The sequence below is a fragment of the Dipodomys merriami genome, unplaced genomic scaffold, assembly GCF_024711535.1.
Source record: "Dipodomys merriami isolate MVZ:Mamm:240054 unplaced genomic scaffold, mDipMer1.0.p SCAF_37, whole genome shotgun sequence".
Lineage (NCBI taxonomy): Eukaryota > Metazoa > Chordata > Mammalia > Rodentia > Heteromyidae > Dipodomys > Dipodomys merriami.
Genome location: NW_027205270.1, coordinates 4,533,211 through 4,556,723, shown reverse-complemented (window position 1 = coordinate 4,556,723; position 23,513 = coordinate 4,533,211). Strand labels below are relative to the sequence as shown.

General features: G+C 37.1%; 1 protein-coding gene across 4 annotated transcripts in view; it reads left to right on the top strand.

Annotated features, from left to right (window-relative positions):
• The first annotated feature begins 760 nt into the window (after nt 1–760).
• The window catches only part of Gcfc2 (GC-rich sequence DNA-binding factor 2), a 29,164-nt gene continuing 6,411 nt past the window's right edge, over nt 761–23,513 (top strand). Inside the window, exons 1-13 of one of the 4 annotated variants that reach the window (XM_069989090.1) lie at nt 761–1,077; nt 2,623–2,760; nt 6,055–6,279; nt 7,823–7,920; nt 10,428–10,537; nt 10,800–10,986; nt 13,488–13,611; nt 14,506–14,587; nt 15,144–15,256; nt 16,134–16,333; nt 17,894–18,044; nt 20,351–20,472; nt 22,680–22,756. In XM_069989090.1, coding sequence (XP_069845191.1) covers nt 801–1,077; nt 2,623–2,760; nt 6,055–6,279; nt 7,823–7,920; nt 10,428–10,537; nt 10,800–10,986; nt 13,488–13,611; nt 14,506–14,587; nt 15,144–15,256; nt 16,134–16,333; nt 17,894–18,044; nt 20,351–20,472; nt 22,680–22,756 — 1,904 coding nt within the window. In that variant the 5' untranslated portion in view covers nt 761–800. Of the gene's footprint in view, nt 1,078–1,127; nt 1,349–2,573; nt 2,761–6,054; nt 6,280–7,822; nt 7,921–10,427; nt 10,538–10,799; nt 10,987–13,487; nt 13,612–14,505; nt 14,588–15,143; nt 15,257–16,133; nt 16,334–17,893; nt 18,045–20,350; nt 20,473–22,679; nt 22,757–23,513 lie in introns of those variants that run through there. The other 3 variants (XM_069989091.1, XM_069989093.1, XM_069989092.1) reach the window with 3 other exon arrangements.

Genomic DNA, 23,513 nt, shown 5'->3' with positions numbered 1-23,513 from the left:
TTTTGGCCAAAACTAGGGAACACAAAATTCTCAGTCTATCTCCATCCACATTGCCCATAGCAAATAACAATTCTCATTAAAAAAAAAAAAAAAAGGTGAAACAAGAAACTTGTATAAAATAGGTTTAGGTGTGGGCATCAGTTATCGTAACTGGGAAATTCATTTTCCCTGAAAATTAGTTTTTCCTAAGCCAGGGGCTAAGGTTCTATCTCTCTCTTTCTAAGCAATCTACTTGCTCTGTTGGGCCAAAGCATTTACCCAGGTTCTTTTTAAGTCTTGTGGCCAGAGTGGGCTAATCACTGAAATCTATATTCCCTGTTTAATGTTTCCCGCGTGTCCAATGCTCACAGTCCTGCTTTTACATTCTTGACCAGAGAGAGGGAGCTCCAGAAAGACCACACAGGACAGTTCCTGCCCAGACCACAGAGCATACATAGTGTCTGATTCCGACATAGGACTTGAACAAAATGAGCAAAATGAGATGTACGGTCAGTGTAAAATGAGAAAGGCTGCTCTGCAGATTGCCTCAGGTCTGAGAGAGTTCAGAAGCGGCCTCAACTCCTAAACACAACCTGGCAAAGAATTTGCATGGACCGATTGCCTGAAGCAGAGGCAACAGCCAACCAGGCTGGGAAAGCACAACCACGCACGCGTCGCGTAGGGCAAAACGGAAGTTCCAAGCGCGCGAGGCAGGGGCGCACGCATGCGCGCGGCCACGAGGAGAGGCGCGCACGCGCGCGCCGTAGCCACCTGGCTTCCCAAGGCCTGGCAAGCGCGCTGGCCGCTGTCCAGCCTCTACCATGGCTCACCGGCCGCCTCGCACCTTCCGACGGCGCCAAGCCGACTCCAGCGACAGCGAGGGCGCCGACGACCAGTCTACTGAGCCCGCCGCCGTGCCGAAGGGTCAGGCGGCGACCCCGGGCCGGATGGAGGACGGTGCTGCCGCCGGCCGAGCGGAAGCGGCGGCGCGGCCCCGCCGGGCCCGGGGTGCTCGGGGCCGCGGTCGGGTGTGGGCGAGTTCCCGGCGCGCCGGGCCCGGAGTTGCTGGGCGGGCGGAAGGCGGCGCGGGCGCCCGAGGTGACGTGGGCGGCCGGGGCGGGGTCCGGGGTCACGTCTGCGGGCTCGTGTGGCCGCTGCCCACTCCCCTCAGCCTCCCGGGGTCGCCGGGGGCCGGGAGCGGGACAGGCCCGCAGGCCGCGCCAGGCCGCGGGGCGCAGCGGTGCGGGGGGCCGTGGAAACCGCCCTGGCTCCCGGTGGCTCTGCGACGGTCATCGGCGGTCCAGTAACACGGGTGGAAGGAGGAGCGCTAGGTGGTCCCCGAGGAGGGACCTCCGAGGTGACATAGGCGGTACTGTGTCACCGTGTCACCCCCCCCCCCACACACACACACACCCAGAGGCGGTAACCGTGGGACCGACCTGCGCTACTGCACCAAGCCTTGTGGAGGACCTGGGGTTCTTGCATACGAGTTTCCAGCAAATGTCTCTGCTCCAAGCTAGCATTTTACTAAGGGACCGTTTTGTGTTTTTTTTTTTTTCCTTCGTCTTGGAAGTCCAGACTTTTCAATTCTTTTTTCTTTCTCATCAGTTCTGGGTTTTAACCGGAACGAGGCTCTTTTTCACCCACGATTGGCACACTATCACCTGACCCACGCACGGGTCCACTTCCAGCTTTCTGGTGGTTAATTGGAGATAATACGAGTCTCAGGGACTTTTCTGTCCAGACCGGCTTTGATCTCAGCCTTTTCAGTAGCTAGTATTAATATAGTAATACTCGCCGTGATCCACCAGCACCCTGTCTCTCCTTTTTAAGTTCCATGAAAACATTTTTCGTGATTTCCTCTGTACTTACTTATAAATAAAAACGTACACTTAGTAGAACACAATCTGAAATATCTACACATTGTGGAATTGCTAAACTAAAGTGCCTTATCTGTTTTTGTAGTGAGACCATTTAACAGCAGCTTCAATTATACCATGCATTGTTATTAACTATAGTTTTTGGACAATCGGTCAATTAAATTTATTCCTCCAAAATTTCGTGGATTTTCTTTCTTTATATTGTTATGTAGCTTAGCAGACCAAATGGCCTTCCAAAATCACACACTGAAAAGAGACTTGTGCCTTAATTTTAACCACAGTGTTCATTGTACACTTCTTGCCACTAGCCATTGTAATTTGGCCTATTAAAAAGCTTTAATTGTAGAGGTGGAAGGAATTAGGATGAAAGTCCCATTGCTGCATTTCCTTTAAGTTATCTTCCCAGTTCTTAGTAATAGAACTAAATGTATAGAACTATGAGTATTCAAAAATTCTGTTTTGTTGTGCCTAGCACATCATACAATTTTTCATACACTTCAATTTTTTTCTTCTACTTAATCATGTCTATTGTTTAAGATACTACTTCAGTGTTCCTCTTCTGATTGAGAGCTATCCTAATAGATACGTAGATTATACAAATAGGGAAAGTCTTTGTACATTTATTGTGCCATCTAGTTGTCTCAATAAGACTAAAAATTAGACATCTATGAGCCTACTAAAACCATAATATATATTATGCCATTTGTTTCTCAGGTGTTGTTGTTGATGCCAGTCTTTGATACTTTCTTCTTGTACTCCCAAGATGTCCTGTTAGAATCCGGAATGGTTGATCTTCCAACAGATGAAGAGGATGAAGTACATCATTCCTCAGATGAAGAGGAGGCTCAGAGTTCTTCCTCTGACAGTTCTAGCTCTCTGGAAGAAAAAGAATGTTCAATAGGTTGGTATTTTACTGGAAGTCTTTGTGTATAATCCTGAGCATATGTTCTAACACTGTGTTAAACCCATAGCAAAAATTTTCTGTACCAGTAAGATTCAAACCCAGACATGCTGCTCCAAAGCCTGTCTTAACCACAGCCCTGTACTGGCTGATTTCACTCTGATGCCTGAAGAGTGGTTAAGAATTTGTCAAATATATAGGGTGCAACAGGAAACTCATATAAAAAATTTCATGAAGTAATTTATAATTTCATGAAGACAAATTGGCTAGTCTTCATTCAGATAACAATAAAATCATTAAATCAGACAAAGCAAATAAAGGACAATTATGTTTTTTTTAGAAGGATCAGTGTCATCCACTTGTTTAGAAATTAGATCAAACCCCCTACCTGTTTTTGTAAATAAAGTTTTTCTGCTTACTTATTATCTAAGACTGATTTTCTGCTACAGTGGCAGAGTTGAGAAGATCTGACTCACCTTTCCTCCAACCCCAGTGTTTATAACATGCTCTATGTTATAGATTTCTTTTTCATTCCATCCAACACAAAGACCCCTTTAAGAAGATCAGTAGAGTAGAATGCTTAGCTTTATAAAGGAAATAAGATTTTTCTTTTATAAAAGAAAAAATTTATAAAGGAAAAGAAATTCTTAAATACATTTTAAAGAATTTGTAATATAGTAAACTATTATTAACCTATTTATTAGCCTATTAAATATCTAGTAGCCCTGTAGCCTTGTAACCTTGGTTTTTCTTATCCGAGTTTACAAGGCATAGAAGTAGAAAGTGTTGAAGACAACACTAGCACTGAGTGGTGAACCAGCAAAGCCTCTGTGATTCAGACATGGTACTGAACAGTAAAGTTTTCTGTTATAAAGGAAACATACTACATCTTCACAATCTAGTACAGTTGCTACTAGCCACATGGGGCTGTTGACCAACTAAGAAATTGTATTTTTAACTTAGTTAAATTTATATAATCACATGGCTATCAAACCATACCACTATAGATTATGGTGGATTAACCAATATAAGGAAATTCTTATAAATTATCAGCTGCACTGTCCACCAAGGAGAGGGCAGTATATGGAAATGTATGAACTAGTTTTTAATGCTTAGAATGAGGGAAATGTGGGCATATAGTATCTCAGAGACAAGGGCAAATAAATGTTCTAGAGTGTAGACAATTTAACATAATGAAGAATTGTCCATCTCACCAATTCCCTGTTGAGAAACACTGATGTATTTGTCTGTAGAAGAAAAGATGAAGGGAGCTGGTATGGTGAGGAACACTATGGTCCAAGCACTTGGAAAGCAGAGACAGGAATATCATGTGTTCAAGGCCAGCCTGGGCTCCATAATGAGACCTTGTCTCAAACCAGAATAGTAGACTGTGATAACTTGAAGAGCTTATGGAAGGAATGAATTAATTTTATTTGGGGGGAGGGGGGAAGGGGTCCGGTCTTGGGGCCTGAACTCTGGGCCTGGCTGCTGTCCCTCAGCTCTTCAGCTCAAGGCTAGCGCTCTACCACTTGAGCTACACCGCCACTTCCGGCTTTTTTCTTTTTGCTTATGTGGTGCTGAGGAATCGAACCCAAGGCCTCATGCATGCAAGGCAAGCGCTCTACCATTGAGCCACTTTCCCAGCCCGAATGAATTAATTTTGTATGCAGATGAGATGCTAGAACTGTGAGGAGAATGAACAAGTAATGGAATATCTGCCTTGAAATGTGGCAAATTCTACTTGTTACCAAAGGGAGATGTTAGTAGACCTCTGAATCTTAAACGATTTTGTGTCAGAATGATGTACATGGAAGTTATTTATGAGTTATTTATAAAAACCTGATGTTGGCTTTATTCATTCATCCAATGCCTAGCATCTGCTCTATAGGAACCACTTAGATGTTGGATGTAGAAAAGCAGAACCAAAAAAGTATTCTCCTCCTTGAACTTCTATTTCTTTTTTCTTTTCTCTTTTTGATTGATACCAGAATTCAAACTTGGTACGTGATGTTTTTGCACATTGGCTAAGTGCTCTGCCATCTGAGCCATGCCTCCAATCCCACTTTTACAGCTTTATTGTAGCTTAAGAGGATTGGCTTTTTGTAGCACTAGAAGCTCATGAGAGAATGTAGTCATTGCTGTTGACTTATTGTATAAGCACTACTAAGTCATTTTATGTTAGTCACTTCCAATTCATGTGTTTCTGTTTCCATATTTATACATTGGCCTATTTGAACCTCCAGGTATTATGTTAAACATTAGTCTCCCAGGAGGCTATAAAAACAAACTTAGCTCTATCTCAAATCAATTAAATCTGTATCTCTAGGACTGGAGCTTGGGTATTAATGTATAAGAGTTTAAAAATTGCTAATATAGTCTGCTGCATTTGAGAGAATAAGAATTTCTCTTGCTGTTGTGCTTACTATTGGGATTTTTCTTGTTTGGTTGGTTGTTGGGTTTAGTTTTTGTCTTTCTTTCGTATAGGTATGGTAGTGTTTTGCTTATTTTATTTTTGAGACAGTGTCTTACTGTGTAGCCCAGGCTGGCCTCAAAATCTCATCCTCCTGTTGCAGGCTCCCAAGAGCTAGGATTACAGTCCTGTAATACCATGCCTGGAGATGGTATTTTTATTGGAAAAACTTTTTTTTTTCTCAAGTGTAAAGATAAATTTTAGCTTGGATCATGCATGAACTTATTTTAAGTGGAAAATCTCATATTGATGAGGTTTACACTATATAAATTAAAAACTAAGGCTTTATTAAACTTTGTTGCCAATTAGTTACTTAATTAGTTACTGGTTAAACATAAAGGAAATTTATTTCCTTTACACTTTCCTTTAACTTCTTACATTTATTCATAGGACTTACCACATGACTTTGCATCTGGCTTGTCTTTGTGCGGATTATAGTCTGTTTCTCCCTGTGTGTGTGGGTTCCCACTTAGAGGACTGTGAAATAGTTTGGTCTCTTACTTTGTAAGCCAGACTTGTCTTCTGGGGTTCTCACTGGCTAAGGAACTCCATACCAAGCCCCCTCCACCTGTGCTCCCTGACACCCAGAGCTTCTGCAGCTGAGAAGTACCCCTCAGCAAAGAGCCACACCTATCAAGTTCAGAGTTAACAAATTAGTTTTCTTCCTTTACTGATACAGCATTTGAGCTATTTATTACAGCTGTGTACATACATGAAAGTAGCAAACAATCTAGAACATGGTGCTTTATTCCTTTGCTTAAATGTGAGTAATATATGTTCTTTTGGTGCTTGCTTTTCATTGTCCTCCTGTTTGATTCTTTCAGTTAAGATGCCTGATGCAACTTTTATTCAGGCAGCCCGCAGAAGACGTGAGCTAGCCAGGGCGCAGAATGACTATATTTCTTTGACTGTAAACAATCGCTCCACCACGTGTAATGTGAAGAGAAACAGTGGAGAGGATCCTGAGAGTGAGCCTGATGACTACCAGAAGACAATACCATTTGCCCCCAAGCCTCAGACTCTTAGGCAAAGGATGGCTGAAGAAACAGGTACTACACATTTACTTTATTTAACAATATGTGAGAAGGTTTAGGCTTTATTTTCTTTCTTTTTTTTTTTTTGGTCAGTCAGTCGTGGAGCTTGAACACTGGGCCTGGGCACTGTCCCTCAGCTCTTCAGCTCAAGGCAAGTGCTCAACCACTTGAGCCACAGCGCCACTTCCAGTTTTCTAGTGGTTTATTGGAGATAAGAGTCTCATGGACTTTCCTGCCTGGGCTGCTTTGGACCACTGTCCTCAGATCTCAGCCACCTGAGAAACTAGGATTATAGGCGTGAGCCACCGGCACCCAGTGATTTAGGCTTTTTTTTTTTTTTTTTTTTTTTTTTTTGGGTCCGGTCGTGGGGCCCGAACTCTGGGCCTGAGCACTGTCCCTCAGCTCTTCAGCTCAAGGCTTGTGCCCTACCACTTGAGCCACAGCGCCACTTCCGGCTTTTTTTTTCTTTTTGCTTATGTGGTGCTGAGGAATCGAACCCAGGGCCTTGAGCATGCAAGGCAAGCGCTCTACCACTGAGCCACCTTCCCAGCCCCATAGGCTTTTTTTAATTAGTATATTAAGACAAAATTTCCTAACTGTGTTGAGTGTTGAAATTTGTTTTAGTTTACTCTCAATTTGGTTCATTATTTTGTGGCCTCTAAAAGATACATTTGTATCAAAATATTATCAAAGGAAATGTAATAATATTTAATAATACCTATCCCCTCACTTCATTTTTATTTATTCATTTTTGAGACAGGGTCTTGCTTTGTAGCTCTGGCTGGTCTTGAAATCACAATCTCCTTGCCTCCATCTCTAGAGTACTGGGATTACAGGTGTGTGTCACCATGCCGTCCCCTCCTTGGCTCCTTGATTTTGACAGGTTAAAAAATTTATACGATGTCTTATTTTTGAAACATTGGAAATTATTACTATCAACTTTTATAAACTATCTTTTTAACATAGAAGACTCTCCAGGGATTTATAGGTGTCATATATTAAAATCTTCCCTACTATAATAAAAAGTTTTCTCCTCAGTAATTTGCTAAAGCTCAAAGGGCTGTCTACATTTCTCATTTATGACATATATGTTCTCCCAAGATTTTTGTTACTTCAAATGATTTTTCTTTCAGCATGAGACTTTGGCTTCTTATAAATCAGAAATTATTTTTAGATACTTGAATTCTCAGTTGAAATTAGATACCGTTAGCAAGGAAAATCACCAGACATTTCTATTTTTTTCTGTGTGTAGACTGAAGTATTTCAGGTGGGCTGGATTGGTGATAAGAAGACAGGTTCCAGAGTCAGATCACTCCCTTGCATCTAGCTTTAATATAATCCTTAGCATTTAACTTTCTAGCATGTGAGTATCCTCATTTTTAAAATGAGGTTAATAATGGTATCTTCTCCTTAGAGACGAATAAATAACACATGAAGAATGAATGACTTCTAAACTACTCCTAAATTTCTATAAAATAAATGAATCCCCAAAATGCTTGTTTCTGCCATTGGAATGGAAAAATATTTATGTGGGAATTTTTTTCTTTTGTATTTAAAGCAAGCAGAAATGAAGAAACAAGTGAAGGGAGTCAGGAAGATGAAACTGAAGATATTTGGGAACAACAACAAATGAGGAAAGCAGTTAAACTCATAGAGGTAATCATTTTTATTCTAACACAAATGATAGTAACTAATTAACACAAACATAGTGACCTCAAACAGCAGATAGTTATCCTCTCAGAGTGTGGAGGCCAGAAATCACATCTGGGTATCAGCAGGGCTGTGCATCCTCTGAAGGCCCTGTAGGAGAACCATCCCTTTCCTTTTTACACTTCTGCTTACTCCAGGTGTTACTTGAGTTGTGATAGTGTGTCTCCTTTTCCTGCTTCTGTCTTCACATGCCTTCTTGTGTTTCTGCTTTGTGTTTTTTTTTTGGTGGGGGCGGGGGGAGGTCCAGTTGTGGGACCTGAACTCTGGGCCTGGGCACTATCCCTCAGCTCTTCAGCTCAAGGCTAGTGCTCTACCACTTGAGCCACAGCACCACTTCCAGGTTTTTTCTTTTTGCTTATGTGGTGCTAAGGAATCGAACCCAGGGCCTCAGGCAAGCGCTCTACCACTGAGCCACCCTCCCAGTCCCTGCTTTGTGTTTCTTGTAAGGATATTTACTGGGCTCATCCAGAGTGTCCAAGATGGTCTCATCTCAAGATCCTTCCCTTAGATACAACCACAAAGACCTCCTTCCAAATAAAGCCACAGTCTTCCATTCCAGGGATTAAGACATAGGAATGTATAGTTCTTGGAGGACCACCATCCAATCCCCTACATTGGGTAGATGGATTTTGTCTTCAGGGTTGTTTTGTTTTGTTTTTTCCTATTCTTTTGTACATTCCTTCCAATTTAAGGAACCCATTTTTTAAAAATCTTTAATAGTTTATGCTATCTGGAGCAGATACTTAAAAGTAATGTTTAATAAATGGTGAGGTTTAAACTAAAACTATCAACAAATGGAAATGGAAAATGTAAGTGGTGTCTTTAGAAGTCACAGAGAAGAGACTTTCTTACTGTTTTCAAGTTCAAGAGGAAAGATCTATTACACATAAAACTATACACACACACACACACACACACACACACACACAAAAATGAATCAGGAATGCAGCTCATTGGTAGAATATTTCCATAGCAATATGCAAAGTTTTGGTTCATTCCACAACCCCTGCCCCCTCACCAAAAAAATACATATATATATATATATATATATATATATGCATATTTATATATATGCACATATATACATATATAGGTGAGGGATTATTTATATACATAATGTGTATATATATATATGTGTGTGTGTGTATATATATATAAGTATATATATATATATAAAATCACTATTGGAGATAAAAGTCATGGACTTTCATTCTAGGATTATAAGCTCCACTAAGTCAAAAATGAATAACTACTTTATCCATTTTTATATCTAATGGTGCCCAGTCTTGTTGGGAGCTTTTAGTCAGTATTAAAAGACTTGATTTTTCTAAGTCTCAGTTTTCTCATCAATAAAATGGGAAAGATAATAATATAAATACCTGACTCTTAATGACTGAAGGCTCAAACTTATAATGATATGTTTCAAAATACTTACAAGCAGTATAAAATTATACAAATACAAGGGTTTTTAAAATTGAATCTTTTGATAAGGATGTTCTGAGATATTGTTCTTTTAGACAAAAAAATATGTTGTAAGATCTTCATGTTATTTAAACTAAAAGGCAAAGGTCAGCCTGTGATAGTAAATTTTGGAACATAAAAGACAGTGAAATCAATGAGTTGGTTCAGTACATGGTCCATGTGTATGAGCTTGTCTAGCCAGAGGACTCAGCTTACTAAGTGAACTATGCCATGTGTTACTCAGGAATACATTCCTCTGAAAGTACCCAAAAACCCAAATAACAGTGGCTTTATTCATTGGTGCTCCTTCAAAAATGCCATGATATCCTGAGAGTGCATTAGACTATAAACAAAATGAGCTGTGGAAACTTTAGGAACTATACTTTGTGAAGAATCACATTCTTAAATTAAAAATAAGGAAAGAAGAGAAATAATCAAATATACTTAGTTAGTTTTGATGGTAATGGGACTTGAACTCAAGGCCTTACAATTGCTAGGCAGGATTTTTACCTCTGCAGATACCTCTAGTCCTGTTGTTTTTCTGGGTGCAATACACATTTCTTTGTCTTCACATCAGATAAATTAACAAGTATGTGTCAGCTATTGTGCCCAGGTCTCCATTGAGCAAACTTTTCTGAGTGAGGCTTGTCTCCAACTATGATCCTCCCAATCTCAGGCTCCCAAGTCACTAGACTTACAGATATAAAAACCACTGGCACCTGGTTTCAGAAGTCACATTCTTAAAATTTGCCTCTTACTGTCTAAAATTTGACACAATATTTTTTAAACATTTTATTTTGATCATCAGAATTACAAAAGTATCTAATTTTTGAGCTAGCTCTTTTTTGACAAATTATTAAAAATAACTTTTAAGTTTTAATAAAAATATTTGGTAATTTTATAAAATTAAATTTAAAAACTACAAAAGTTTAAATTAATAAAATTTGGAAAAATCTATTTTTATGAGAAAATAATTTTACTATTGGTTTTAGGGAAGAGACCTTTCCGATAAAAGAGAATCTCGAATGCTAAAGAAGTTTGATACCTCTCTGTCATTTCCATCTGTGACCTTAGAAATGATAAAGAAGCAGCTGAATACTAGGTGAGTCCTGTAGACTTTGAAATTTGTCCTCAACATTTAATATCAAAAAGTGCTGTGTTGCTTTTAATTAGTATTAATATTAAGCAGATTTATAGAAAAATAGCATTTCTTACATTACCATGCCAACCAAAATGATTTGTTTTTATCTTTACTACATACCTACACACACATATATATAACATAGTTAAAAAGCAGTCATCATAAAATTCTGCTTTTAAAGAAAAATTATAAAAATTGGGCAATGTTTATTTTATTTATCTAGATTGACATTACTGCAGGATACTCATCGCTCACACCAGAGAGAATATGAAAAATATGTAGAAGGTGTCAAGAGCTCAAAAAGTACCATCCTGAACCTAGAGAACTCCTCAAATCAGTCTCAAAACTACAAGTTCTACAAAAGCATGAAAGTTTATGTGGAAAATGTAATTGACTGTCTTAATGAAAAGGTAGATTAAATATTTATACTGTTTTCTTTTTGGAAAGACACTCCTTTACTACCCAGTTCAAAAAAGAAAGGAGTAAATCTCTCATTAATCTTTCTCTAGTATTTGTCCACATACTTTTCTGGGTGGAGAGGGGATCTCACTATGTAGCCCAGTTTGACTCGGAGCTCACAGTTCCCCTCTCCACCTCCCAAGTTATGAGATTATATGTTTGTATCACCACATCTAGCCTCAGCCTGTTTTCTATTTTGTTGTTGTCCTTGTACTGGGGCTTGAACTCAGGGCCTCTCACTCTTTTCACTCTCCTTGTTCAGCTTTCTTACTTGTTCATGACTGGTGTTCTGCCATATGCACCATGCTTCAAGATTGACTTTTTGCTAGAGACAGAATTTCACAGACTTTTCTACCTGACTTCAAACCAAGATCCTCCAGATTTCAGCCTTCTGGATAGCTAGGATTATACATGAGAGCCACTGGTGCCCAGCTAAAAAGATTGTATTTTTTTTCTTGTTTCTGTGTTTGTTTGTTTGTTTGTTTGTTTGTCTATTTTTGGGGGGAGAAGGGTCACACCTGCACATTCTTGCACTAAACTCAGGGCTTCAAGCTCTCATTTGGCTTTTTCACTCATGGCTGGTTCTTTACCACTTGAGCCACATCTCTACTTCTAGCTTTTTGCTGACTAATTGGAGATAAGAATCTATTGGGTTTGCTGCATAGGCTGGCTTTGGACCATGATCCTCAGGTCTCAGATTTCTGAATAGTAAGGATTATAGGCACAACACACCAGCATCCAGCTCTATACATTTTTAACATATGAGATCAAGCATTCCCTTAATGTTGGGCATAACTTTTTGTAATTATTATGCTGCCATACTTAACAGTGTATAAAATTTTGTTTATAAGCCAGGTGCTGGTGCCTCATGCCTGTAATCCTATCTGTGAGGCTGAATTTACAAGGATCATAGTCAAGGCCAGCCTATGAAAATTTTCATGAGACTCACATCTCAAAAGTAGCTGAGTACAGTGGCATGTACCTATCACCTCAGTTTTGACAGGAAGCATAAAATAGGATTACTGTTGAAGCTGGCCTGGCAAAAAAAATAAAAATAAAAAAGAGCAAGGCTCTATCTCAAAAATAAGCAGAGCATGGGGCTGGAAATGTGGCTTTGCCTAGCATGCATGAAGGCCTGGGTTTGATTCCTCAGTACCACATAAACAGAAAAAGCCAGAAGTGGCACTGTGGCTCAGGTGGTAGAGTGCTAGCCTTGAGCAAAAGAAGGTCAGAGTCAGTGCCCAGGCCCTGAGTTCAAGCCCCAGGACTGGCAAAAAAAAAAAAGCAGAGTATAAAAGTCTAAAAATGCAGCTTAAATGGAAAGCATGGGACCCTAAGTTCAAATACCAGTATTATTCCCCTACCCCACTTTTTTTTTATTGATAACTTTTTGTGTCAAAATTTCATTTTAAGAAAAATTCTAAGAAAATGAAATCCAATAAAATGAATTATTTATAAATAGTTTAGGGCTCACAAAATATACTTCCAAATTGTACCTTACAAAAATTATGACAATCTATTAATTTAAAAAAATGGCTGATCTCAAACAAACTCTTTATTACCTTCATGTAGTTTTTCTTCCTGTGAATTACTTGCCACCTTTGCCTTGTTATCACTTAGATTCTCAGGAGGGATTTTTCTTTTTTTCTTTGCTTTCTTGATGAAGAATAATTTTTTTATAGTTTATATAATTTATCTTATTTGGAATAGGCTGTATTCTAATAACCTTTGGTACTTCCTCTCTAAGACAGTGTTATAGTTACATTGTAACTTTTTCTTCATTCATCCTTGAAGAATTCTAGTTAGAATCTTAGATAACCTAAGATCATGTTTGGATAATGATGTATCTATCCATAATAGTGGCTGTTGATGCCCCTCATCATCCCCCATCATTGAAGTGGGAGCAATTGTTGCCCAAGATTTAGCTGTTTCATTTCACTTACTGTTTGTGTTGTCATTGGTTCTGTCTCTCCCATTCTACATCACCCCTCATCCAATGCTAAGAATTGAATCCTGGTGCTTGCTTATAGTAGGCAAGCACACTAACACTGAGCTTCCTCCCTTAAACCTTTTGTCAGTTTATCAGATTTGACCTCTTCTTGTGTCCCTCCTGCTCTCTGCCCCCTTGGCTTATGTGGAACGCCTGCCCTCTCATTTCTTCTTCTTGTCCTATGTCTTAAGAAGACTTGCTCTTACCTGTCACTCATGTTCATGTTTCTGACTCCATCACATTTGGTGTCATCATCTGATAGTTATATTTATCACAGTTGATATTCTGTTGTTTAATTTTGAAATACAAATTTGTTGCTCACAAGTATTTTGTAATTGAAATGTGTAGTATTGGAAATGGTTATTGAAGAATTGAGGATATAATTTGTTTATAAATAATTCCTTTTTATACTATTTAATATTATCCATAATCTTCAAAGTGTGACTTATATATGTATTTCAGATTATCAGCATCCAGGAAATAGAATCATCCATGCATGCACTTCTTTTAAAACAAGCCATGACCTTAATGAAACGCAGGCAAGATGAATTAAAACATGAATCAACGTATTTACAACAGTTATCACGTTAGTGATTTTTTTGTTCAATACAACTTACTATTCATTTAGCTAAATTATCATCTGGAGAATAAAAATATTTTTATTCCTATATATAAAAATGATTTTTGTGTATATTCACACTAACCTTTCATCTAGCCCCTCTTCCAAACCCCAAACCTTTAAAGGTAGACGTTTCAAAATACCTTCAGTAAAGTCCAAGGCTAAAAATTAAATATTGTAACTCCTAATCACTAAGTATTTGAGACAAAATATTTTGTGGCTATTATTTTGGATATGAGTATTCATAAATCTACAGGCTTGGTCAGAAATGTAATGTGGTATTTCAGAGGTTCTTCCACAGATTGGTTCTGGTGGCTTTCAATAGAAACACATATGTTAGATCTCATTTTATAAGATTTGTATGCTTCCTTCAAGTTCTAGCACAGGTTTTGTGATTTCAGTAATGCCTTCTTTTAACCAAGTGCTATTGGATAGTAAAAGGTATAAGACCATAACTAAGTATCTGAGAAAAACTAGCATAGTGACTTTCAAAATACTGCTATAGTCACAAAGAATGGTAAATGTTAAAATGTAAATGGTAACAATTCAGATAAACTATTGGTAATAAAAATATTTCTAATAGCTGACAGTACAGCTACTTTGTGGTAGAATTTTGTTGCTATTCTCAGGTGCTAGGTTACATTCAAGAGCAGAGGTACATATTTTATTCTAGCAAACTTGATGCCTGTTAATATTATAATAGAGAGTTAATATTTGTATTTAACTCATATTGAAATATACAATTAAAGTAAATGTGTGTCTAAGTATATTGCATATATTCGTCCACGAAACCATTTTCATTTTCCAAGTTTCACTTTTTCTTTTGAATTCACAATACAAACTCAATTTGTTCGCTAACAGGTAAAACTGAGGCATTAACAAATGGAAGCTTGGCTGTAGATGAGAAAACTCAAAGGATTTTGGAACAGATTGAATCTCGAAGGTACCTATTATGTAAAGGGAAGACTTAAAGCATCATTGCACAAGTACTTTTCAGTATTTAAATACACTTAACTCTATGACATATATAGCCCTAATCTGATGTGTTAGTTTGTGAGTATAATGTGAAGCTGAAGTTCAGTTCAACAATCCTTAGCCACTTTATATCTACTGTTGTATTTCCTTCAGTTGAAAGAAATGGACAAAGTGGCACTGATCAAGCTGGGAATTGCTTCTAACTGGAAACTGGAAACTAGTTTAATTACATTGATGCTTCCTCTTCAGAAACTTGCTAGCCCACAGTAATGTGCTCAGTGGGAATGTCTTATAAGACACCCCTGCCACCAGAAAAAAAGAAAAGGAAAGAAAAAGAAAAAAGGGGAACTTACCAACTCTAATGAAAAGTGTCAAAAATAGTCACATGAAATTGTGTGCTAATATGATGATGATGTGACCATCATCATATGGATGGATAATACACTTCTGCTTTCTGTGAAAGCATTTATTTCCAGCAAGAGCTGTTTACTTTTCACTTATTTTCAATTTATTCCAAAATATAGGGCACAAAGAAGACAAGCAAGGTTACTTTCTGGGAACTGTAACCATGAAGAAGGGACATCAAGTGATGAGGAATTGTCTTCTACAGAGATAACTGACTTTGAGAAGAGCCGAGGTCAGTTTCTAGTAGATTTGACTTGAATTGTTGAAGTAATGAGAAATGCTTTCTATGATTGCATTAAATATATGTTATATGAAACCATTGGGATAATTCCTAGAAAATTTTTTCTGTCCCTTTAAGCTACCTTTGTATAGTTTTTTTCCTTTACCCTTTAATCTTTTATTACAACTTTTCTTCTCATTTTTTTAACTTCATTCTTTCTGTATTATCATTTTTTATTTAAAACAAGTGAATTTAATGGAATTGTTTTGAGTGCTATGCAAATATGGTAGTTACAGTTAAAGGATTCTGAGTTTTTGCAATTAAATAGACTTGAAGTTGAAGGGGCGACCAAGGGTCCTAAATTCAGTTTGTTTGTTGTCTGTAAGTAACTGGGTATACTAGCCTTGAAGGGAAATAGTAACGATGAAAAATTGAGCTAAAAGATTGATTTTTTTTTTTTTTTTTTTTTAGCCTACAGCCAGAGGCTCAATAAATGACAAACATGGGCTTGGAAGGTGGCTCAGTGGTAGAGCACTTCCCTTGCATGCATGAGGCCCTGGGTTCGATTCCTCAGCACCACATAAGCAAAAAGAAAAAAGCCAGAAGTGGTGCTGTGGCTCAAGTGGTAGAGCGCTAGTCTTGAGCTGAAGAGCTGAGGAACTGCGTTCAGGCCCCACAACCAGACCCCCCCCAAAAAAAAAAATGACAAACATTATTACTGCTTATATTATCACTTTTGTTCCTAAAGTGATTTTTTTAGTAAAATAAATTTATATGTTAATATCAAAGGAAAGATTTTGGCTCAGTTGGCTACACAGTTATATATAAGTGTATTTATAAGGAAGCAAACTCCAAATGCATAGTATAAAGAGACTTACTTTGTTTACAGGTGACCTTTTACAGGACTGTAAGAGAGTTTTTGAAGACGTACATGATGATTTTTGTAACATTCAGAATATCTTACTGAAATTTCAGCAATGGCGAGAAAAGTTTCCTGATTCCTACTCTGACGCTTTCATTGGTTTATGCATACCAAAGCTTTTAAGTCCTCTGATACGTGTCCAGTTGCTTGATTGGAACCCTCTTAAGGTATTTGTGCTTAACAGGTGCTAATTATGGTCACATGTGTTAATCTACTGTCAAGTTAGCTATGAAACACCATACCCTTAAAAATTTGAGCTGATTACATTTTTTAATATTCTTTATACCTATTTGACTTTTAATACTGAGCAGCATTAAACATCAGTAAACGTATTTTGAAGCTTTTTCTGTGTTGTTTGAAAGTCTCCCACCCAAATCATAACATAATATTTGTTTGGGAAATTAGACATAAAAGCTTTGTTTCAAGAGTTTTGAAGTTGGAAGTAACACAATAGAAATAGTTAGAAAAACACAGAAAGGAACTTAGGAGTATAGATGGTATCACTGCCTGCCTAGCAAGTACAAAATTCAGACTTTCATATAAGGAGAGAAGGAGAAGGGAGGGAGGGGGAAAAAAATCAAAGCACATTGAAGAATAAGACAAGGAATTTAAAGCTTTGAAAGATGTATAATATATCAGAAGAGGAGAGGAGAAAGGTGATTTAAAAAGGTATAAAGACACATATACTAGTTCAGAATCCAGAGATCACACTAATGTACTAACTCTAAACAGAGAGGCAAGAACTTACTTTGAAAGTATAGAAATGACACCTTGGAAATAATGTTTCAGGGAAGAAAATAAGACATGAAAAGCTTTTGATGTATCCAGGTTCAAGGGGACAGATTCATCATGTAGATAATAGTGACAAAGAAATGGATTTTACAGCAGTTGTCAGGAAGTAAGAATTGGTAAAATGTAGAGAATAACATCGGGTTCTGTGCCTCCACCTTCAAACATCATCCTGATTTGTATTCTAAACTGCAGCTTTTTCCACGCATTAATGGGAGTGTGGACTTTTCAGAGAGAGAGTTGAAGGAAGTTTTACATCCATGTAGAGATGCCTGCTAAACAGGGATGGGAAAATGAGGTTCAAGGACGAGAGCAAAGCAAAAGATAAACATTTCACTAAGCAAACAATAGGACCATAACCTTCTCTTTCTGTTTTGTTAAACACATTCTACTCTTCCCTGACTTAGTCATGTATATCTGTTAGTTCCAGGTTAGTGTCAGTACCACACAGCATTCATAGTGTAGCAACCACCCTTATTTCTAAGAATGTGCTAGGTAATTGGTTGGGTATCCACTTAGTTGGTACCCATTCAAGTTGAATTGGGTACTGTTCTTAGCTAGCAATATTCCATTTAGCCACTGACAAAGTATTAATTGACCATCTGCTATTCGCTAAGAAAATAAACCACATACATTACATATTTTATACTTAAGGAACAGAAGTAAATGTTACATCTGTTTCAAGTACCTAACAAATGTCTGTGCAGAATACTGGCTTTACAATGAATGTAGCAAGTACAATTTTGTTACTGCCTAGAATCCCTAAATCATGTCATCCTGCTTAGCCTAGATGACTAATGTTCCATACATAGTTTTATAATATATAATTATTCTCCCTTGTCCTTAGGAAAATTCTTAAGGAAGAATTTTTTATTTGCCTTTTTTACTTTATTATAAATTTAATTATTGATTTATAACCTTTTAATTTCATTTGTAAGTTGGATTCTACAAGTTTAAGACAAATGCCATGGTTCATGTCTGTAGAAGAATTCATGGAGAACAGTATGGAAGACACAAAGAAGGCCGATAGTTCTGATCAAAAAATTTTATCTGCTGTCATCAACAAAACCATTATTCCTCGACTTACAGGTACCTTATAATTTTGCTACTATTAAATTGTTCTTTGACAGAGTGTAAGATCGTTAATGTCTGTGGTAATTACAAATACATATTTAGATACTGTGAAATAGAAGAAAAGGAAGGGCTATGTTTAATAATATCAACACTTGTTCTGTTCAAGCTGATTAAAAGATGTTTGGAGGTTAGAGAGCTGTGGCTCAAGGGCAGAGTGCATGCTTAGTAAGAATGAGGTCTTAAGATTAAGCCCCAGCAAAACAAAAACAAAAAATTAAAAGAATATTTATACAAATATCTGGGTATGAAATTCCCTACGTCTTTAGTATTTGTGATATGATTGCTTTATTTGTGATGCTTGTCATTTGTCAGCAACATGCTTTCATCCACACTATTTTTTTAATGCTTTTCTTAGTTTCTGTTAGGTTTCTTCTCTTTATCTTTCTTCTATCCTATTAAATTTCCTTTCTTTGTATTCTCCTTTCTGTAAACATTATTACATTTTCATGCCAGCATCTCTAAGTACTCTAATGCTAATGTTTCAATCTTCAACATCTGAAGGCTCTTGTTATACCTTAAACTCTTGTACTTGGTCAGCATCTGTTTTACCAGGTCACACAGAATGAACTTTCATATAAAAGATGAAACAGCCAGCTTCACATTGTTACTCAGTAACATGATAAAACTTTAAAGCTGTTTTTAAATACTACCCTGAGAAATCCACATTCTTAGGATTAAACAATCCCAAGGATAGGTAGCTTTATAAGAAATTAATAGTTACAGGTTTCTAGTGGTTGAATTTTGCTATAATTCAAAAGTTGCACTAACAGAATTTGCTAGTGAATTATAGGTTATAGGGCAACAGAGAAATAGAAATGAAGAATGGTTCCTTTTTAATTTTTTTTCCTTAAGCAACTAGAAAGATAAAAATTTGAATTTCTTAAAGCCAGAATTATTAAAATGAATGTTTATGGTGTGGGGAGGCGTATTGGGAACTTAAAATAGGACATGTTGAGTTTGATATGCCTGACATATAAACAAAAATGTCAAGTAGATTGTTGAATATGTGAATCTTAAAGGAGTGGTCCCAGCAGGAGGTATATGTTTGGAATTTATGAGCAAGTTGATGACATTTAAAGGGATAAAATGACTTTAAGTATTAAGGAAATGATTGCAAATGGGGAAGAAAAAGGATGTTCTCTTCAGGTTTAGAAGGAGAAGAGCTAATAAACAGTCAACATAAACCAGAGCAGTAGGTAGGCAACCAGGGGAGTGGCATCCCAGAAGAAAAAGACTTTCCAGCAAAAAAGAATGATATGCTGTTGTAATTGCTGATAATAAGCCAGGTGAAGATTACTACCACTGCTATGGGTATTGTTATATGAATGCCTTGTGATTTGATAAAGCAGTTTCAATACAGTGGAAGATGATAAGACCTAATCTCTAAGAATCCAGAAACAAATGGCAAATTAAAATTAATATTTTGATGAACTTGTTTTAAAGAAAATTGACCAAAGCAGTATTGGAAATGTAATAGGATTAAGGAGTTGTTTTTAGTGCAAGAAGAATAGTGTTTCACAGTGAAGCAAAAGATAGAAAATATGTGACAATGCCAAGTGAAAGGACCAAATTCCTGGAGCAATGTGCAAATAAGCAGAAGGATAGAGAGCTCACTCACCTGTCAAAGGTTGGCCTTGACTGGCATGTCAGTTCTTCCGCCGTAGAAATAGGAGACATGAGAGTACATGCAGGTTCAGATGAATTAGTGCTATATATGCTAGGGTAGGAACTTCTCTTCTGCTTCCTTCTGTTCTCCTCCCCTCTCTCCTACCAAATTAAGTAGATAAAAGAGAACAGGGAGGAGACAAAAGTTTACAAAAAAACAAAACAGTCATTTAGAAGAGTAAATGGTTCATCAACTGAGAATAAGAACAAGGAGAAGGTCAGAAATAATCCTCTAGATGAAAGAATAAGTGAATAGACCAAGGAAGGAGAATTTGATTTCTGACCATCATTAAGGGCTCATTTCAGTTTTATGGTGACATGATACTTTAAAATTCAAATTTTAGCTGCATAGTTACAGGCACAGACTCAGTGGTAAGGAGGCTTTAAGCTAAAGTTGTAGCTTAACCAGAGAAGTCCAACAAAGCTGGAGAACAAAGGAATGAAAGTATGTGCAAATATTTAATTGGAATAATTCACCATTAATTTTAACTTCATAAGGAAAAAAAATAGTCTATGCTGAAGACCTCAGTTATTTGTACATGAGATGCAAAACAATGGAGTAAATAAGTTGTGTATCACTGAAATGTTGGTTTCAGACTTTGTAGAATTCATTTGGGATCCCTTGTCAACTTCGCAGACAAGAAGCTTAATAACACACTGCAGAGAGATTCTTGAAGAACATTCTGTTTGTGAAAATGAAGTCAATAAAAGCAAACAGGTAATGATATCTGGGGACTTGGGATATAGCTCAGTGGTAGGGTTCAATCAAAGCTCTGGGGTCAGTCCTTAGCACTGCAAAAAACAGTAAATGAATAAAATAATTTTTATATAAGCATTGCTATTTTGTGGAGATATTTTCTAGAACATCATCCTTAGAACACTGTTGTTCTTAAAATAATTCAGGATGCCTGAGAAATGGACTAAGATGAAATTGAATTTTTCTGTAGGGACCAATGGCTCACACCTGTAATCCTAGCTTCTCAGGAGAGTGAAACCTCAGGATTGCTATTTGAAGACAGCCCAGGCAAGAAAGTTTGTGAGACTCTTTATCTCCAATTAACCCACCAGAAAACTGGAAGTAGCTGTGGTAGAGCACAGCCTTGAGCAAAAAATCCCAGGGACAGTGCCCAGGCCCTGAGTTCAAGCCCCATGACTGACCCCCCCCCCAAAAAAATAAAATAAAATTGCTTGGCTTTTGATGATATAATTATTGGTAGACGGCCACTTGAATATGATTATGTCTTGAGTAAGAGATTAATAAGAGACATAAGACTTCATTCAGTTCAATGTGCTGGTTTGCATTGTACATTTATGAATAGTTTGGTTGGGATAAGGTGACAGCTTAAGTTTGTGCTACATATACTGTCATCAGCTTAAGTAATTGCATAAAATGTGCCATTTTTATTTTTCAAATATGGATTCTTTTTTAAGAATAGGCACACTATCATATAGTAGAAATATTTCTCATACAGGACAAATATTTAAACAGTCATTGTGTGTTTTCCCCCCGGTAAGGGTGTCAGGAACCAGTTTCTTTGTAGGAGATTTTCATCCAGCCTTCTTTTACAAAGTTAGAATCCTAATGAGCATGTGTAAGTCCTGAGTTTTCCAATTACAATCATATCATTATATATTTACATTCATGTCACTGCAGACTTCAAAAACTTGAGCTAATATTTAAATTTCATGAATGTATATAGTATAAGTGCTTTAAATTCCCTGATTGAATATTGTGGTCTAATTTTTTACATATAAACAAAATGAATTAACCACTCTGGGTAAAAGAATATGGTGAAACAAACTGCACCTGCCTGTACCAAGAGGAGATGAGAAAATAAATTTGTTTGGATTTTACATTTATGAGCAATTTGTTGCTCATAATTGTAGGCTTAATTGTAGGCTTCTACAGATCAATAAGGAAAAGGCAAAAGCTAACACACACAAAAACACAACCCATAAACATTCAGAAACAGCTTAACATTCTTTACAAAAGAGCCAAATATGAGAACAGGGAAATGAGAAATAAAAAACAATGAGAATCTGACGTTATAGCCACAGAATAACAAAAGTTAAAAACAAAAATACAAGTTTTAATAAGAAAGTAGGGGAGGGGCTGGGAAGGTGGCTCGGTGGTTGAGTGCTTGCCTTGCATGCATGAGGCCCTGGGTTCAATTCCTCAGCACCACATAAGCAGAAAAAGCCAGAAGTGGCACTGTGGCTCAAGTGGTAGAGCAGTAGCCTTGAGCTGAAGAGCTGAAGGACAGCTCCCAGGCCCAGAGTTCAGGCCCCACGACTGGCAAAAAAAAAAAAAAGAAAAAGAAAGTAGGGGTGACAGGGTTTCTTAGTCAGTGAAAATACAAATGGGATACCACTATTTTGGAAAGCAGTATGCTATTTTTGTACAAAGTAGAACATATGGTTATAAGCTATATTCATCAATTTCATTCTTATGTATATACCCATTGGAAATATATTATTATGTTTACTGAAAGACTTATGTAAGAATTTTTACAGATCATTACCTATTATAGACTCATAACTGAAAACGATGTGTCCCATTAGAAGTATTCATGCAACAAATTGTAATAGAAAGTGAAAATAATGCAACTACAAACATCTACAACAACTGGGATGAATGCTTTTGTTATACCCAATTGATAATTATTTCAATGGTTAAAAATGAGATGTACAAGTTGTTATGTCGAAAAACGAACTTTACAACTTTGGTCAGGGGAGGGAGAGTATGGGAAAGAATAGGAAGGGGAAACAAAGGAGGAGGCAACAATGCTTGGTAAGAAATGTACTTGTTATCTTGCCCATGTAATTGTAATCCCTCTGTACAGTATTTTCACAATAAAAAAAAATTGTAGATTTTGGTAAATATATTTCCAACCATATTCTTGCTGTTATCACGTTCTTAAATAGGATTTACTTAAATCCATTATTTCAAGAATGAAGAAGACAATAGAAGATGATGTTTTTATTCCTTTATATCCAAAGAGGTAAGAGTTGTTGATTTATAGATATCTTGAAATAGCTTACCATATAAGACAGATTTGTTGAGAATGCAATGTAAAACTATACTATTTTCAAAATATGGTGCACATATTCTACTAATGTGCAACTTAATATATCACTAAATATTTTTCAGTTGTCTGCTATATCCCATGTTTGGCACTTGGACATTGTATGATTTTGGTTTGGGTTTTTTTGTTGTTGGTTTTTTGTTTTTGGTTTGTTTGTTTTTTATATATAGCCTAGGAACATGAGAGGTGGCATAAGGTAGTGAAAACACAGGTTGTAGAACCAGGATCTACCATTACTAGGTCTTTGGCTTTGGCCCTTTCCATGTACTGATATCCTTATCTGAAAGGGGGTAAAGTTGGTGGCTAATGCACAGTACTTTAGAAAGATGAAAAGGGTGCTCAGAACACAGTAGTGCCTTTACAGGAAACATAACATAAGCCTAGAACACCAGTAGACCAGCAACTGCAACTGAATTTTCCCTTCTTCCACTGAAACAAGTGGGATTTGATACATGGATAGACCCTTGCCAAGAAAGCTTCAGTCATAGTAATGATTTGTGAGCATTACCAGTCAGCTATCCAGTGATGGTGGGAAAAGGAATCTCAGTGCTTTTTAGTTTATTTTGAGCCAAGAAGATATGTCTGCAGATAAGAATTATACCCTGGAAGGTTTGTTTTAGAATGTTTTAATTAAGCAGTATGTTCTCATATATGCATTTTTTGTTAATTTATA